This window comes from Lichenostomus cassidix, chromosome 3 (assembly GCF_008360975.1).
Source record: "Lichenostomus cassidix isolate B80296 chromosome 3, HeHo_3.0, whole genome shotgun sequence".
NCBI lineage: Eukaryota > Metazoa > Chordata > Aves > Passeriformes > Meliphagidae > Lichenostomus > Lichenostomus cassidix.
Window position 1 is genome coordinate 12124364 of NC_139483.1, and position 17895 is coordinate 12142258.

At 47.1% G+C, this 17895-nt stretch overlaps 2 protein-coding genes across 3 annotated transcripts; both read left to right on the top strand.

Moving 5' to 3' along the window:
* Positions 1-647: 647 nt before the first annotated feature.
* Positions 648-15283, top strand: SEC23B (SEC23 homolog B, COPII component). Of its 2 annotated transcripts, none has more exons than XM_085054545.1 (20): positions 648-785; positions 2653-2888; positions 3887-3944; positions 4561-4647; positions 4826-5062; positions 5404-5489; positions 5955-6099; positions 6659-6817; positions 7414-7529; positions 8500-8623; positions 9115-9195; positions 9527-9616; positions 9858-9964; positions 10100-10253; positions 11610-11687; positions 11986-12147; positions 12386-12472; positions 13451-13606; positions 14407-14472; positions 15023-15283. In XM_085054545.1, exons 2-20 carry the CDS (start codon positions 2668-2670, stop codon positions 15110-15112), a joined length of 2304 nt encoding a protein of 767 aa, XP_084910671.1. In that variant the 5' UTR covers positions 648-785; positions 2653-2667; the 3' UTR covers positions 15113-15283. The 2 variants fall into 2 exon arrangements, with proteins under 2 accessions (XP_084910671.1, XP_084910670.1); XM_085054544.1 differs by lacking the exon at positions 648-785 and adding an exon at positions 1204-1765.
* A 269-nt stretch (positions 15284-15552) lies between these two features.
* On the top strand, positions 15553-16877 carry SMIM26 (small integral membrane protein 26). The gene is made up of 2 exons (XM_085054556.1): positions 15553-15707; positions 16547-16877. The coding sequence occupies exons 1-2, from the start codon at positions 15590-15592 to the stop codon at positions 16729-16731; spliced, it is 303 nt and encodes a 100-aa protein (XP_084910682.1). The 5' UTR covers positions 15553-15589; the 3' UTR covers positions 16732-16877.
* The last annotated feature ends 1018 nt before the right edge of the window (positions 16878-17895 follow it).

A 17895-nucleotide genomic window follows, 5' to 3' on the forward strand; every position in this document is an offset into this window, starting at 1 on the left:
GGGGCAAGTCACGCTTGGCCAAACCTCTAGCACATATCCACAGGCGCCCAGAAGATTGTCCATCGCTGGATTTCTCCTCTCCAGGGGTCTTTGCAGGCACAGATTTCCTGGCAGAGGGATGAAGCAGTGCAGCCGGAAGCAGATGTGGGGGTAAAGCTTGCTCTAGGAACAGAGTTGGAGGGAAATCCAGTGCATTGTCCCTGCCTGGCTGCTGGCCTGGGTGGCCTCATGACTTTGCCTGGTGTGTTTTGCTGGGCCGAGGTGCCCGGGCACACCAGCCCGAGAGAAGAGCCGGGAACTGACACAAAGGCGATGCTGCCTGCGGCTTGCGGTTTATTTCTTTCAAAAATGTCTGCGTTATCAGTGGAGTGTTACTGATATCCTCTTCCCAGGAGGTTCCATGCTCCCTGCTGAACACGGCAGCCGCACCCCTTGAGGGGAGAGCTGCTTCCCTCACGCCGTGCCACAGCAGGAACGCGGAATCGCGTCACTCATTCCGCAGGGACACCCAGTCCGTCACCATTCCAACGCGGAACCTGCCGCCCTTAACCAAGATGGCGTCCCTGACGCCGCCGCCCCGCCATGTTTGTTAGGGGCACACCGCTCCCCTCCTTTAGAGTGGCGGCGTAGCTTGCCCTTAGCCAAGATGGCGGCGTAGCCTCACCGGGGAAGGGGCGGCTGTGCCACCGCCGCCATGTTGGCTGAGGGCAGCGCGCACCGCTGAGGTGGCCTTGCCGGGCGCGCGGGGCGTGCCGGGAGGGAGCGGCGCTGCGCGGCGCGGGCAGGTGGGAGCGGCGGGGCGCAGCGGGAGCGGCGGCGGCTCCGTGTGCCCTGAGGGGAGGGTCTGGGGGGCAGCGGTGGCCCCTGGGAGGGGGCAGTGCTCAGGGGCGTCCCCTCTGAGGGGTGCTGGGGGGCCAAGGGTGTCCCCTAGAGGAGGGGCTGGGGGGCGGTCAGTGGTGTCCCCGGCAGGGTGCTGAGCGTGGTCAGCGGTGTCCCCTGCCGCGGTGCTGGCATGGGGGTCAGCAGTGTCGCACAGAGCAGCACGGGGGCTTGGCAGTGTCCCCTGCAGCTCTGCCCGGGCTGGGGATCGGCAGTGTCCCCCAGGGCAGGACTGGGGTCAGTCGTGTCCCCTGTGGCTGTGCTGGGGGGTCAGCGGTGCAGGGGGTCAGTGCTTTGCCTGAGGCCGCGCTGGCAATCAGTGGTCTGGGGGCGGAGGTGGCACCTATGGCTGCACTGGGGGGCTGTGTGTCCCCTGCAGCCGTGCCAAGCGCAGCAGCTGGGTCATTATGCCTCCTTGCTGTCCTGAGCCCAAAGCGGGGCCACAGCCCATGCCAAACCCAGCACGGCAACCGGGGCTCTGCCTGAGGCAGGGAGGTGGTGCTGGGCTATGGTTGGAAGAACATGGGATAAATTTGCCCTGTGGCGGTGCTGCATACCTGCGATGTCAAACGTTTTCTTAGTGTTCTGATGTGCAGGATCTTTTACAGGCAGACTCGGCTCTAGCTTTTACCCCACCTATTTGTGGTGGAGATGCATTGTGAGCCCTTCTGTTTGTCCATCCAGAGAGGAGGGTGGAAGTATAGGGCAGTTCTCCCTAGGCTTGATTTACATCCTTAATAGCAAGGATGAAGAAAATGTCAGTGAGTTTGGACTTCTGTAGGAAAATGTTACACCAAAACTTTCCCTCTGAGGGGAAGTGATGCCTCTGATTTCTCCTGCTTGTGGCCCTCCTGAATATCCACCTACAGTGAGGACCAAGAGTAAGGTAATCCTGGAGCATCCTCAGCTGTAGGTGAACCTCTGAATTCCCTTGTCTGAAGCAGGTTGTGGAGCTGCTGCTTTTGGCTCTGTGAATTGCTGCTAGTGCTGTGTTTGTGGTCTGGATTTGACAAGTGAGGTTTTGGTAGGCTTGCCGTTGCCTTTCTCAGAGAAATCAAAGGTAGTGATAGGTAGGAAGCTCTTGTTTGTGTCTTACTTTGGAGAGTTTAGTAAGGCAGCACAGCGAGTGGCTCCTCTGTTGTGCTGGGGATATTCCTCCTTGATGTTTTCTGAAGTCTGCTGGCCTCTCAATTCCTTCCTTACTGGCAGTGAGACAATGGTGCCATGCACAGTGGGTGTCTGAAAATCACAAAAGACCTTTTTTGATATTTTGTCATGTACTTCTTCCCCTTTGTAAGCAGGTCAGGCTGGCAGCCTGGTGCCATTTGTGATTGTTTTGCTCTCAGACTTGGCCTCCTTTTCTCCTTGTAATGTTTCAGCTGAAGGCCCCAGGATGTGTTGCAAATCTGGCCTGTTTTCCTTTACTGACCCAGTCAGGCAGGAGTGCCTTGAGACCAGCATGAGGCTGGTTGGTTAAATCTGGATCATAAGAAAAAAACAACAAACCCTTGCATTCTGACTTTGAGTGTCAGCTTTCTTTGTTGGATTTGGTGGTGTTTTAATTGGCTGTAATGTTGATGAGAGCCCTGGACAGAAGAGATTAACGGAGTCACATGGTTCATTTGATAATGGGATTAATTCATTGTACTGTCTTGGCTTTGTCCTGCAGTGTCTTGTGCCCCACCACCTGTAGTTGATCTGCTGAGCTCCTTTTCAGGCCCGCTGTCCACACACGTGGCTGCAGCCTGAAGGTGCCTTCTTTTGTCCTTCCAGAGCTTCTGCAGGGCCATGGCGACGTACCTGGAGTTCATCCAGCAGAATGAGGAGCGTGACGGAGTGCGCTTCAGCTGGAACGTGTGGCCTTCCAGCAGGCTGGAGGCCACAAGGATGGTTGTGCCCCTGGCCTGTCTCCTGACCCCGCTGAAGGAGCGTCTGGACCTGCCCCCCGTGCAGTATGAGCCAGTGCTTTGCAGCAGGCCGACCTGCAAAGCTGTGCTCAACCCACTCTGGTAGGAATTGCTTGGCTGGGGATGTGAGGAGAGGCTGGATAGTACCTAATTTTTGTCTGAATTTCACTACTTCCTTATTCCCCTTTTTCTCTGCTCGGTGCCTGGCAGCCTCTTTCATTTAGATTGGTGGGCTTGTTAAATTACATACATCAATATGCCTGTTACTAGAGATGGCAAGACCAGAGCAGACAGGAGGGTCTTTGGGGAGGTTGTTAAGGCAGAGAATCCTCTCACCATCCCAGAGAATTTTGGGTGAATGAGGAAACTCATAAAAAACAAAGATGCCTATTATACTGATACTGTCCTCTGGACTGTGATGTTCAGTTGTTTTCCTGCTTCCTACACATCCTGATGTTTGTAGGTCAGTTCCAGCATGAGCACCATGAAGTAACTTCAGAGGAATTATCTCATTCCCAAAATCACATGATCATGCCTTCTTGGAGCATGGTTTTGGGCTGAGCAAAAGCAGGGAATGCCAGTAAGAGGAAGTGAAATGAGATCAAAGCCATGGAGTAAGAACGTGGCAAGGCATCCCTCACTAGCAGGATGTTGTAATGGGCTGAGGAGAGTAAACTCTGTGGGACAGGGAACAGCCTGTTTGTTCCGTGTTTGCACAGGATCTGGGTGGATGGCTCCTGCTGCTCTGTGACTGGAGCACTTGTGTGCTACATACAGCTGCACAAACAATAAGACAATGAGATAAGCCTAACTGTAGTGAAAGAATGAGTCGACCCAAGTCTGTGTCTGCCAAGGGCTAAGCTTTGGAGAGCTGTCAGTAGCCCATCATGCCTACAAGCCTGGAAATGGCAGGGGTGGATGAGCTAATGAACTTCATGGTAATAGAACAAGTGTCTGAGTGCCTAAACCACTTGCTGTTTAAGCTGGAGTGTCTGTTTCTGTCTCAGTGCAGTGAACCAACATAGATTAATGAATTAATTCTGAACGGTGTTGTAAAATTGTTCCTGAAGTCACAGTAATGCCTCATCTTTCCCTTGCAGCCAAGTTGACTATCGGGCCAAGCTTTGGGCTTGTAACTTCTGCTTCCAGAGAAACCAGGTAAGTTGGAAAAAGAATCAGCCCTTCCACCTTTTCAGTGAACATTTTATTGATGGCCTTCCCTGGACATTAAGCATAAATTCCACTTCTCTAGATCCCTTTCTTTGGCCTTTTTGTCTTGCTAAACCCAGGCCAGAGTGCAGTCTGCTTTACCTGACATCTTGTCTATTTTCAGTGCAGTTTTGCCAGTGATTTTACTGGCATGCAAGGTATAGGAAGGAGATAAAAATGCTGTTTTGTTCCATGTGTTTCAGTGTGTTGCTTGCATTTGATATTTACTATTCTTGCAGACTATGAAATTCATTAGATTTGAGTAGACTTTTGCCACAAGAAACTGTGGCTAAAAGAATTTCAACTAATACATTGTTGCTGCTGTAGCCTACCTTTTATTTACACTGGACTGAGCAGCTGTCCATCCTGCTGGCCACTTGTTTTCTGTGCTTAGGAGAACTGCACTGGGGGTTTATTGTCAGGAATTAATCAGGTCATTGCAGTGGCAGTAAGTAAAGAGTTGAATAACCACATCATCAGCAGGGCAGGCTCTGTACTGCAGAGGGAGAGCCTTACATTTTTGTCCTGCAACTTCCTTGTCCTAATTTTTTGTTCTCTTTTTCAGTTCCCCCCAGCATATGCAGGCATTTCTGAAGTCAACCAACCAGCAGAGCTTATGCCTCAGTTTTCAACAATTGAATATATAGTGCAGGTAAATGAATCACAGGCGAGTTTGAAGCCCCTAGGATTGTCTTGTTTGTGACAGATGATATATGTGTGAAATTTTCTTAGGATAATGCAAATAAATAATATCTGCAAGGTGCTTAAGAAGGGGCTAATTTTATTCCTTGGCTGGGGGTTTTATAAAGTGTCATTTCTTCCCACATCAGCGAGGGCCGCAGACACCATTGATCTTCCTGTATGTTGTGGACACGTGCTTGGAAGAGGAGGATTTGCAGGCCCTGAAGGAGTCCCTGCAGATGTCCCTGAGCCTGCTGCCTCCTGATGCCCTGGTGGGGCTCATCACTTTTGGCAGGATGGTCCAGGTTCACGAGCTGAGCTGTGAAGGGATTTCCAAGAGCTACGTGTTCCGGGGCACCAAGGACCTGACAGCCAAGCAAATCCAGGTGTGCTCTGCCACCCCTCAGGCCAGGGACTTGAACCTCTCAGCTCTCTTGGGCTCTTCCAGAGAAAGGAAGGCTCATAACTGTGAGCCTGTTGTCCTCCCAGTATCTGTCCTGTCGTTTTGCCTCTGTAAATTTCTTAGAAGCTCATTCAGGATTGAGTTTGTGTATCTCACATAATGGACCCATTGATCCATTCCTAATGGCAATGCAAAGATTAATAATTTTATGGATTTAAATATATTTAATGCTGCAGTATTGCAGACCTCAGGGTATATTAAATAATAAATAATTTGTTTCGTATTTGAGTAGTACATCTCTGCTTCCTGTTTACTGTTCTCTAGGATATGCTTGGGCTTTCAAGGCCAGCTGTCCCCATGCAACAGGGAAGACCTCTTCAAACTCCAGAGCAACCTGTTATTTCCAGCAGGTAAGCTTCACCAGCACAGCACACAGCAGGGAAGATGTTCTATGCCCCTTTGTGGCTGTAGTCACTCTTCTAACCCTGGGTTTCCCAAAAATGGAAAGAAGATTTAAATGGTATTGTCTTATCACAGTTATTTTCCTCTGTTGAACACAGTTTTCTCCTTCTCAGCTCCTCTTATTCAGTGGCAGCTCTCATGTGTTTGAGCAAACTAAATCACCTTTAAAGTTCTTTCCTGTTTATGTGACTTTGCCTTCTTATCAGTTCCTGATATCTTGCTTTGATCAAATTTTTTATTTTGCACAGGCTTGTTTATCTTGGAAAGTTTGGATGTAAGAAGGCAACCTGCTGCATGTTTTTTTTACTTCTAATTACTGCTCAGTGCAATTTATGTGTGCCAGGAACAAAGAGGCACTTTTTTTCCTTCTCTGAACTTAGAAGCAGGAAAACATTGAATTTGAATTTTTGCAGGTTTCTACAGCCCGTGCATAAGATTGACATGAATTTAACAGATCTGCTTGGAGAGCTGCAAAGGGACCCATGGCCAGTGACCCAGGGAAAGAGACCTTTACGTTCTACTGGAGTGGCTCTTTCCATTGCAGTTGGCTTATTGGAGGTACTTTTAATGCTGTTGTTTGAGATGAGCAGGTCAAAGTAAGCACATGGCAATGCATGCTGAGATGAGTGTCAGTGCAGCTGGGTTACACTGGGGTGCAGAGCTGCAGTTTGTCTCTGCTGACATTTGAGCTCTGTTAGCACCAGCTAATGTAGAATGGGCTGGAAGGTTTCAGCTAAATGGTAAAATTTATGTGTTTAAAATGTAGGTGTTTGAAGGTCTCTGATTCTTGTGTGTATTGCCACACAAGAGGTGATACTATGCACTGGATTTATCTGAGTGTCATCTAAGATATAAGTAAAGAGAACAGAAACTGCCTGCTTCCTGTTTTGAAGACATGAAGCTTGACATAGTTTGAGTTTAAACTTTTTCTGAGTACTGTGACTGTCAGGAAATGCATCACTATTTATCAAGGTGGCCTCTAGCAGGGACAGGTCCCTACTGACATTGCAGAAGCACATGCAGACCCTTCTCTAAAGAAAGCATTGTTGCCATTTAATCAGTTTCCCTTTTTTTTCCTTGTCCTTCCTTCTGATATAAGTCTTTGTTTTTATTTTAGGGCACATTTCCAAACACAGGAGCCAGAATAATGCTGTTCACAGGTGGGCCACCAACACAAGGGCCAGGCATGGTGGTGGGAGATGAACTGAAAACTCCCATCCGTTCCTGGCATGACATAGAGAAGGATAATGCAAGGTTCATGAAGAAGGCCACCAAAGTAGGTGCTAATGCATGTTGAGTGTGTTTAAAAGCTAAAACTGAATGGGGTGTCAGAACACTACATGGGTTGCACAGTTGTCCTTGAAATACCTGAATCTTTGTGTATGTTAAATTATGAGGATGGTCAAAGGAAGGGTAAAAAAGCTTCCTCTGAGTTAGTTCTCCATCATGGTCTTGTGTCTTCTCAGAGAAGAAGGTATTGTTTCACTGTTGTTTCTTAGCATTTGTTCATCCATATCATTGTATCTCCTTCTGGGCTGGAAAAAGCCTGTCTCCCAAGAATTGGTCATTTCCAGAAAGCCTCCTTTGTCTTCTTGACATATAAAACAACCATTAAAATAGTAAAAATGTCAGATACGAAATGTCACTGTTAGCTTAGAGAAAGCAGGATGTTCTCTTAACTATCACCTGGAAATCTTTGGGTTTCTTCTAAGTCATCCCAGGCTAGATGATCCCATGTGATTTATGCATTGTCTGTGTTTGAGACCATAAACTCAGGCTCATCCAAGTGCATCCCTCATCCTAGAAGGGAGAGCTGGGGAGCAGCAGAAATCCTGCACATTGCAGCCTCCTAACCCCTGTGTGTGTTCCCAGCACTACGAGACTCTGGCCAACCGCTCTGCAGCCAACGGGCACTGCATCGACATCTACGCCTGTGCTCTGGACCAGACTGGGCTGCTGGAGATGAAGTGCTGTGCAAACCTCACTGGGTATGTTCACAGCAGGGCAGCACACAGCTGGAACCTGCATTGGTTTTTTTTTTTTTTTTTTTTATTTGGAGGGGGAGAATGGTTCAGAAAGCAGTTAAGTTTGCTATCAGGGCAAAAGGGTTTTCTATCGTTCTGTTCTAAACTGTGGTTTGAATTTGCCAGGAATTATATGGCAAGCCTCACCTGATCCCAGTCCACATTTCTGGAGTCTCAAAGCAGCATGTGAATTAGCACTGCTGTTAGAAAACTTGATGGTGGGTAGAAGCTTTCCTTGTGTGGGCCAAGTTTTCTCTGCTTAACAGCTTGCTTATGCTTTCTCCAGGGATTCTTGATTTCCCTGGGTCCAGTTTTAAGTGACATCTCTAAGGGGTAAATGCCTGTGTTCCATATTGCTGAAAATGGTCTCTGTGAGGACAGCTGTGTGCTAAACCAGGCCTTTTGGGGACTTGGCATGTCTTACTGCAAGTGCAAGGTGTTAGTAAATAATCCCTCAGGGCTCAGCAGGGAGCAGAGAGATTGTTTGACCCTTTGGTTGTGTTACTGAGCTGAATCTGGTCAAGCTTGGGTTTGCCAGGACACAGAGGAGGCCCAGCACAGACCCATGCACCTTCCACATGCTGCAATGGTGCAGCCACCCGTGGTGCAGTGTGGCTGGTTCCAGCCCTGCCCAGGGAAAGCAGGCTGAGCAAAGAGCTTTCCAGAGTTTCTAACTGTTGGAATGTGAACATTGTGAAGGCAGCCAAAGCAACGGCAAGAAGTATAATTGAGGAAGCAAGCTGACAAAGATGGAGCACTAACCTGTGTGGCTTCCATGAATCTGCGCTCCCTGCTGTGAATACTGCCTATGCAAAGGCATGCTCTAAAGCAGTAACTGCATGTGTTTGCATGTCAGAGGAGCAGGGATGTATCCTTTGTACTTCTAGTTCTCAGTTGCTTCACTTCCCTCTTGTATCATTTTTTTTTTTCCCAGAGGACACATGGTGATGGGAGACTCCTTCAACACTTCTCTCTTCAAGCAGACCTTCCAGCGCGTGTTTAGCAAAGGGTACAATGGGGAATTTCGGATGGCTTTTGGTGCAAATCTGGATGTGAAGGTGAGAGATGACTTTGACTGGATAACAGTAATGGGGAAATACAAGTGCTGTTGATTCAAAAGTCAGTTTCAGTCTCTGGGGTGTTTGGGGTTTCAAAAAGCCTCCGTGTTTGAGGTCAGATGTAGTGCTTCCTTGGGAGAAGCATTGTTCTGGAGGGATTTTTATTTGGAAGTTTAGTAAGTTTGTGGGTTTTGTTTTGCTGCTTTTTTGTTGTTGTTGTTGTTGGTTTTGGGTTTTTTTTTGTTGTTTTATTTTAAAGCAGCTGAGCACAGCCTCTCCTCACTCAGCAAGGAGCATTTCATACTGTCTCATCTACATAGATATGTCTTCATTATTAAAACGTGGCTCTGTAGGTTCTCTTACCTTCACTAGTTGTAGCAGGAGGTGGTCTGGGAAAGCACCATCTCATCAAAGCTGATTTAGACCATGTGTATTCTATTTGACTGACTTGATTAAAAAACACTCAAACTTTTTTTTTTACCTTGCTCTAGACCTCTAGGGAGCTGAAAATTGCAGGAGCCATTGGACCATGTATATCCCTGAATGCTAAAGGGCCATGTGTCTCTGAAAATGTAAGTTCCCGACATGGAAAACTCTTTAATAAATAAGTAAATAAACAATGCAAAGTTCCTGTCTAGACCTACAGCTCAGCTAGAATGTCAGAGTTTTCAAAGAGAAGAACAGTTTGGAAACACCCCTAGGAAATGACAGTCTTTGCTAGACTAAATTCTTGCTCCATAAGGCTTTCTTTTAACTGTGTGGCCTTCAGTAACTTCATTCACACCCAAAAGATAAGGAATCTAGAAGGCCTGCCATTACTTGTACCTCTGATCAGAGTTTAACATGAGCTTACCTTTCCTGCTGCTAGAGAAAAATTGCAGCTTTCTTTTTGATTCTGTGCAGGAGCTTGGAATTGGAGGAACATCTCAATGGAAAATCTGTAGTTTGGATCCCAGTACAACTCTGGCCATTTACTTTGAAGTGGTAAATCAGGTCAGTCCTGGCTTCTCTTTTTCACACATGATACTACTTGTTACAGGGCCAGAAAATGCAATGCCATCCTGTGTTGCAGGAGGATGGTAGCAAAGCAACCGAATGTTTTGTGATGGGGAAATAATCTCAGAAATTGTTTGTGCGTGTCTCTTTCTTTTGTGTGCTGTGTGGGCTTGTTACAGTTGGGAAGAGTTATGGAAAAGCCATCACATTTTGAAGGCTGGCCTTGTTTCATTTGCAGCACAATGCACCCATCCCTCAGGGAGGCAGAGGGGCAGTGCAGTTTGTCACTCACTATCAACACTCCAGCACACAGAGGCGCATTCGTGTCACCACCATCGCCAGAAAGTGAGTACCCTGTGCCAGCCCTCTGGCAGAGTGGCAGAAACTTCAGCTCCAGTCTGTGCTGGAATTGCTGGCCTTTTGTTGCACACATTGGCACACATGGATGCATGTGGCACTAACCCTTTGCTAACCCTGCAGCTGGGCAGATGCACAGACTCAGCTCCAGCACATCGAGGCTGCGTTTGACCAGGAGGCAGCTGCAGTGCTCATGGCTCGGCTGGGAGTGTACAGGGCTGAGTCTGAGGAGGGACCTGATGTTCTGCGTTGGCTGGACAGGCAGCTCATCAGGCTGGTAAGACCAACACACTGAGCTTGGGGGCATTCTTGATTTCAGGAAAAATGGAAGTGACAACAGCAATCTTTTTCGGATTGACTTGCTTTGTCTGTGTTCTGGTCATGGTCACATAGCTGTAGTATCTGATAGCTCAGAACCCAGTGTGATCAGCAAATTTGGGGTGGGGTAGGTGAACATCCCATCATGCTGAAAGGGTTAAACCTGAGATTGAATAAGGGATGGTGAAACAGAGAATAATGGTGCTGGGAAGGTCTCTGGTTCAACCTTCCTGCTAAAAGTAGAGCCAGCTTTGAAGTTAGACCAGGTTGCTCCAAGTCTTGTTCAGTTGAGTTTTGAAGATCTTCAAAGATGGGATTTCTTTTGCTTCTCTTGACAGCCTGTTCCAATGTCTGATCACAGTCACTGATTTTCTTTTCTATCTCTCAATCAGAATTTCCATTTTCTCAGTTACCAGTCAGGTAGGCAGGGATTTGACTCCCTGATCCCATTCTTCACCAGGCTGAACAAACCCAGCTTCTTCAGCCTTTCTTCATGAGATGCTCCAGCCCCTGACTAGATTGGTGTCCTCTGCTACACCCAATCCAGTATATCCATGTCTGTCTTGCACTGGAGAGCCCTAAACTGGACACAGCATTCAGATGTGGGCCAAGTTCAGGGTTGTAATCTGAATTAATTCTGACACCTGTACTGTCTCTTGCTTTGAATTTCACAAGCCCACATTGCCTGAATCAGTGTTGGCCTCGTCCACACACCCATGTGGAGTTGGTACTAACACAATGTAGCACATCAGACCCTAAAAAAACAGGGCCACTCAAATAGAGATTGGAGCACAAGCACAAACAGGGGCATGCTGTGTGCTGAAATGAGGGTGGGATCATTTAGAGTTTAATTGCTAAAACCATTGATGCTTATTTTCAGTGTAACAGTTGGTGAAATGCCAGTCTGCTGCTGTTCTGCAAGGAAGTAGTTGCTGCAGAAGTGTTCTTCCATAGTGTACAAAGCAGTTTAGGTGTAATGTAGTAGCCCTGATTTAATGGGGAAAAAAAAAGGCTAGTGCTGTAGAAGCACCATTTCTTTAATTTTTTTTGATAATTTCAAATCTAGGTTTTATTTGTATATATGTATAAATACATTGAGTCTTCATTGTCATTCCAGTAAGACAGAGAAACCACTGACTTAAAGAAAAATAGCCTGTAAATGTTGTATTACATGTTCTTGTCAGGTTCATGCCTTGATTGTTTAAAAACAGAGAGTACCCTTTCAGAAAAAATGGTGTTAATTCTAAAAAAAAAAAAAAGAAAGAAATAGGAAAAAAAAGAGGGATAACCAAAATATCCATTTTGCTTCCAACAGTGTCAGAAATTTGGACAATACAACAAAGATGATCCCAACTCCTTTAGGCTGTCTGAATCATTTTCTTTGTATCCTCAGGTAAGAATGTCACTTTCTGCAGCTATGAGAAAAGTGGGCAGGGGTGAGTGTGAATGATGATGAAACATCTTGTACTATTTATCAGATTCAGGAGCAAAGGAACAGATGCTTATTTAATTTAATTTAATTGACTTGTCCTGTGGTTCAGTCCTGCAAGAAACTGATAAGGGAAGAAATCTAAGGAGTTAATATGGGGTAGACTTTTTTGAAAAGAGTTTACTGTTCAGAAAGATTGCTATTGGCAAAGTTCTAGCAGCTTTGGCTGACATTTCTTGTCTCACTTCTCTTTCTGGTGCAGTTCATCTTCCACCTGCGACGCTCCCCATTCCTGCAGGTCTTCAATAACAGTCCAGATGAATCTTCTTATTACCGGCACCACTTTGCCAGGCAGGATCTGACTCAGTCCCTCATTATGATCCAGCCCATCCTTTATGCTTATTCTTTCCATGGACCTCCTGAGGTGAGTCTGTGTTTTCCAGGAAGAGGTGAATCAACCCAAAATATTGGTTATTCAGTTGGAGTAATACTATTTCAGCCAGAAGTCCCCTATAGATTTTGGGTTTTTTAATGATTAAAGGACAAGATACTTTTGTTCAAGATCATATCAAATTACACTTGGATGGGCATATAAATTGCTGTCTGGCATCCTGAGATCTGAGGGTTTAGGGGTGCCTGACTCTCTTCTTTCTTCTCCCCAGCCAGTGCTTTTGGACAGCAGCAGTATTCTCCCTGACAGAATCCTCCTGATGGATACTTTCTTCCAGATAGTTATCTACCTTGGTGAGGTACAGTGACATGTTCTCTTTCCCTGATTGTACTCCTTCCCTCCTGCCATGCATGCAAACAGCTTTGCTGTTAGTATGAAATAAGCTTCTTGCAAAGCCCACACAGCATAATGATGTGGTATATACATACTGCCTGTTGGAATACAATCCCAACCACTGTCAGAGTGAAAATAATACTGGAATTAACAAAGATGTGTTCTGCACTGAGTAGCAGCTGTTACGTTAGCATGGCCATGAAGGTGGTTCTTTACCATGCTTGGAAAAGGCCAGAGAAACTTGAAATGAATAAGGGCAGAAGTACAAGATGATACATATTTTAACAGAGTTGCAAGTATTTTCAGATAGGTGACAGACTGGCTTGCAGGGTTTTCACACTTACATACTGCTACTGCTGCTCTTAGAGAAATCAGTTAGGCAGTTTTCCAGTTTTTGCTTTTAAATACTGGATGTTTTTGGAATATTCCTTCTGTCATGACTGAGGTAAGTGCTTAGATACTGGCCCTTTCTAAAAGTCTTCTGGAGTTACCTTAAAGAGTTTCTATCTTCTGTTGCAGAACAAGACACTCAGCAACTGGGTAATATTTAGACAAGGGAAGAGCCAAATGTCTGACCTGTATATGTATAGAGCAATTGCTGCATACATATGGTACATGCAATAGGTACCTTGAAAATACTGTAAGGCCAAGGCAGATTCAAAATGTCAGTGATTTATAAGTGCTCTGTTGTTGTGCTGTGCTGGCACAGGCTGAAACATATTGAAGATTTTTAACAAATTGCTCTTGCACTGCACAAATTGCTGCCAGCTTTTGTGTTGGGTGCCTGTGCTTAAGTTCAGGGACAGAGACTAATGCTGTAGCCAGAGTAGTGAAAGTATATTTTTCCCTGTAACATTCTGCAGCCTTAAGACATGCAGGATAAAAAAGGGAGGTTTGCAGACATCTGTGCTCTGTTTCCATCTTCTCCCTGTGCTGTCAACAGACTATTGCACAGTGGCAGAAAGCTGGATACCAAGACATGCCTGAATATGAAAACTTCAAGCACCTCCTGCAAGCCCCACTGGATGATGCCCAGGAGATCTTGCAGACCAGATTCCCAATGCCACGTTACATCCACACGGAGCACGGGGGCAGTCAGGTAAGGAAGTTTCTGGAGGAACTCTTCCTGTTGTTGCCTACCTCAAATGGCTCATCCTGCTTTTCTGAAAGGATGGTTCTGTAAGTTACAGTGGTGATTTAGCTCTTTGAAGTACAGAGCTTGCATATTTTCTCATCAGCTTTTACTACAACTCTGTCTTTTATAAGCTAATCACTTGCTGGATATGCTTTTGAAATCAGAGGGTGGAAAAAAACGGAAAAGCTGACTTAAATATGTTTTTATTCCCCAAAGATGTGGGAAAGGAATGACTTGGTTATGTGTCTATAGTTAGCTTGCTAGGATAGTAATGCTGAATGACTGATCATCTGTTTCTTCATTCTCAGACACTGAATGAGGGTATAAAATAGTTCTTATTTTCGGTCTTTCTGGAATTGCAGTTGCACTGTGCTTGTCTGTAGCAGTGAAGAGGCAGGAACTGATGCTCCAAACCAAAGATTTGGTGTTGATTTTTGATGTGACTCTGTTACACTGGCCTTGCACTGAACCCTCTTCTGAAGAGGGGATGTGGCATGGGGAGAACAGTGCTGGTGACTTGCCTTGTCCCATGGAATCAGAGCTGCCCTGCCAGGCGAGCACAGCCTGCTGTAGCAGAGTGCTCTGTGCCCCTTGGAGACAAGTCGTCTGTGGAGCAGGGCTGTTTCTGCACTTGAAACCTGCTTAAGTTAAATTAGTACCTTGCAAAAGCAGAGGAACATTGCTGGCCATGGACCTACACTGGGATGGAGCTGAGGGAGCTGACAGGTCTGACATTTTACAAAACTCCTCTTTTGTCTTTACAGGCCCGGTTCCTCCTGTCTAAAGTGAATCCTTCTCAGACCCACAATAACCTCTATGCCTGGGGCCAGGTAAGCATGGAAGAGCTGCTCATGTTTGGGAATGCTGTAAAATACACATGTACATGTTTGTGTGTGCAGTAGCCATCCTGTCTCACCATGTGGCCACGAGTGGTGTTACATTTGTCCTTGGTTCCTTATCATGGTTGCTGATAACAGCACTGGTGGGGAGCACTGGATGATCAGAATACAGTTTGCAAGCCTGGATGTCATGTATTTTCAGTATTCTGGAAAAAGTAACTAGCATATGGATACATATAGATCTAATTTAGCTGAGAATGCTAGACTTTTATATCCTCTTTTCTTACATTGTTTGTGTAGAGCTTTTGGCACCAAAATTCCTAATGCTTTAGGAAGAAGAGACTTCCCTGCAGTAGTTCAGATTGCACTAGAGGATAATGTCAGTGCTGTTGCCAAAGAGTAGCATCTGTCTTTTGCAGGAGAAAAGATGGTTGATTTAGCAGGCAATTAGTTCAGAGTGCTGACATGTGATTTGCTTTTGGTTAGTCCCCTGCATTAACAGCAGTACTTTAAGCTCATTATTTCTTTATTTTTTCTGCAGGAATCAGGAGCTCCAATTCTGACAGACGATGTGAGTCTACAGGTATTCATGGACCACTTAAAAAAGCTGGCAGTTTCAAGTGCATCGTGACTGATCAAACTGAGCAGCAGGAACAGACGATTTACATGGATCGTGTTGATGACAGAAGTGGAGCAATTTATTTACATTTCCTTTTCTCTCTTTTAAAGTAGGGCTTTTAACTGTTACACGAAATAAACATTCAGGGAGAGTTTTTTACTTCTCCCGTCTAATTTATTTGCATCCCTGTCTGTCTATATTCTCTTTACTCTGCATTTCCCACACATTGTAATTAGAGCTGAAAGGCGTTTTAGCCAATGAGAGATTTTGACAGTCTTTAGCTTAACTTCTAGTGTTCTTAAGGGGTGTCTTAGCAACCAGGGGGCTGTATTAATGACAAATAACCGCGGGTAGGAGCACTGCTGTCCCCAAATCCCGCTGCCAGTGCCGTGGGCGGCTCTTGGCTCCTTTTCCCGCCTTCCCGCGCTCGCCCCGCCCTCCGGCGCGTGCCCCATTGTGGGCGGGGCGCGGCACCGCACCCGTCAGGCGATGAAGCCGGCGCGCGCCGCCGTGTGGAACGCCAGGGCAGCGTTCGTCTACTCGCTGGGCGGCTGGACCACGCTGGGCGCCCTCATCTACTACAGCCGCCAGGACAAAGGCGCTACCGGTACCGCTACAGGGGCCTGGGGTCACCTCCGCGGGCTGGGGAGGCGGGGAGGCGGCCGCGGCTTCGCTGAGGGAGGGCCTGGTCCGGCGAGCGTCGTGTCCGGGGCGGGGCGTGCTCGGGGCGGGGCTTGCCTGAGGGGAGCTCGGCCGCGGGCGGGCCCTGGGTTTTGCTGGCCGCCGGGAAAGGCGTTGGGATCCCCTCCAGACCCGATCCTGCCGCTTCTCCCGGCCGGGAAAGGCAAGGCGCTTCGGGCTGTGCGGCTGGCGGAGCGCGGCCTCCCCTTGGGCCTGCTGAGTGACCCGGGTGTCCGCCTGTCCCCCTGAGAGCCCCCGCTGAAGGAAGGGAAATCCCGTGTTGATCGGAGAAGCTTGTGCTTTATCTCAGCTCACAGGAACGGGGATTGCAGTCTTCCCAACCTGTTGCTTTTTATTTGAGCTGTGGGAATGGGTCAAAGCTGTGCTGGGGCAGGATTAGGCTGGACATTAAGAAACATTTCTTTACCGACAGGGTGGGCAGACAGCGGAATTAAGAGGCGTTTGCATTGGACTTCTTGGGCTAGCTTTAACGTGGGTAGCTTGGGAATCGTGTTGTTACAGCTGCTGTAGTACAGATTCTTGGCCTGTACCACTGCAGGTATCTGGCCTACTCTAGAAAATCACTTTTTCTGGCTACACAGTTAACAAATCTTTGCTATCTATTCCTCAGAATGTGAGGAAAAGGAAAAAGAATACTGAATGCCTGTGTAGCTGCTGTTTTGCCATGATGAAGAGATAAAACATTTCTATTGCTGTGCTCTTTTTTGTCTCCCCCCTCCCCTTAACCTCCTTTCTATTCCTTAGAGAATGAAAATGATCCCGAGACAAACCAAGGGACCCGCAGGGAAGTACACACTAAAGAATATCCTTTTGGATTGACAGTGACAACACAAGTAACATACAAAGAGGATCTGCCTCCTGTTACTCGACTGCTCAGGCGTGTGGTATCATTCTTTGTTCCTAATGACAAGCCTCCTTCTGAAAAATGAGCTGTCCAAAAGCTCAGAACACTGTGCTGGAGCTCTGAGAACCTCATCCCAGTGCCTGACACCAGACCACTGCTTGAAAACTGTTGCTTGTGTTGCTGAAACAGCAGCTCTGACCAGCTGGTTTGAAGTTCCTTTCCCAGCTGGTGTGCAGGACGTACCTGGATGATCCAGCAGGTACCTGGGATGGCTCCTTAACTGAGCGACTCTGAAATGGATACTTCATGAAGGATCTATTAGTTTAATGTTTTGGGTATGACAGTTCTTCATTGTCCTTCAAATAAAAGCTCACAAGAGATGAGTTACCAGTGTGGAAATGTTACTGTAAGCTAAAAAGTTACTGAATTTTCTGTTCCAGACTCTTGTTTCTCTAGGGGTTTTCTTGATCCTTACTCATGCTGAGTCCCCTTGTAGGTTACTGTACCTCAGCTCTGTGGCCATAACTAAAGGCCATTCGGTAGGGTTTTCCCAAGTCCTTGTGAACATCTCCTCCTTTCCCAGCTCCTGGCCATCATTTTCTGTTGGCGTTTCCTCTGTTTTTGTCACGGCTCAGCCTCGTTGCTGTAGGGCCTCCCTGCAGCCTCTGCTTCCTTTCTCTAGGACCTTCCCTGTTTCTCCTGGGGCTCTCCCTGCAGTCTTTTAGGACACATCTTGCCCTGCCCCACGTGGGTCTCTAAGGTTGTCCATCTTGCCGTATGGAAAGCTGTCTCCAGCTCCTCTGCCCATACACCTCAGCTTCCACATCCTTCCAGCGTCTCAAGGGGGCCTTCAGGGATGCTGGAGAGGGGCTCTTCATGAGGAACTGGGGTGATAGGACAAGGGGGAGTGGGTACAAATAAAAAGAGGGGAAATTTAGGTTGGATATTAGGAAGAAATTCTTGACTCTGAGAGTGGTGAGACACTGGAGGAGGTTGCCTGGGGAGGGTGTGGGTGCCCCAGCTGTGGAGGATTCAGCGCCAGGTTTTGGATCAGACTTTGAGCCGCCTGGCCTAGTGCAAAGTGTCCCTGCCCACAGCAGCGGGTTGGGATGAGGTGATAAGGTCCTTTCCAACCCACACCACCCTATGATTCTATGGCAGCTTTTATAACGCATGCATCTACAGATCCACCTTTCCATGTGGACTCCTCAGGTTCTTTCAGCCACTACTTCCTTCTCCAGAGGGCTCC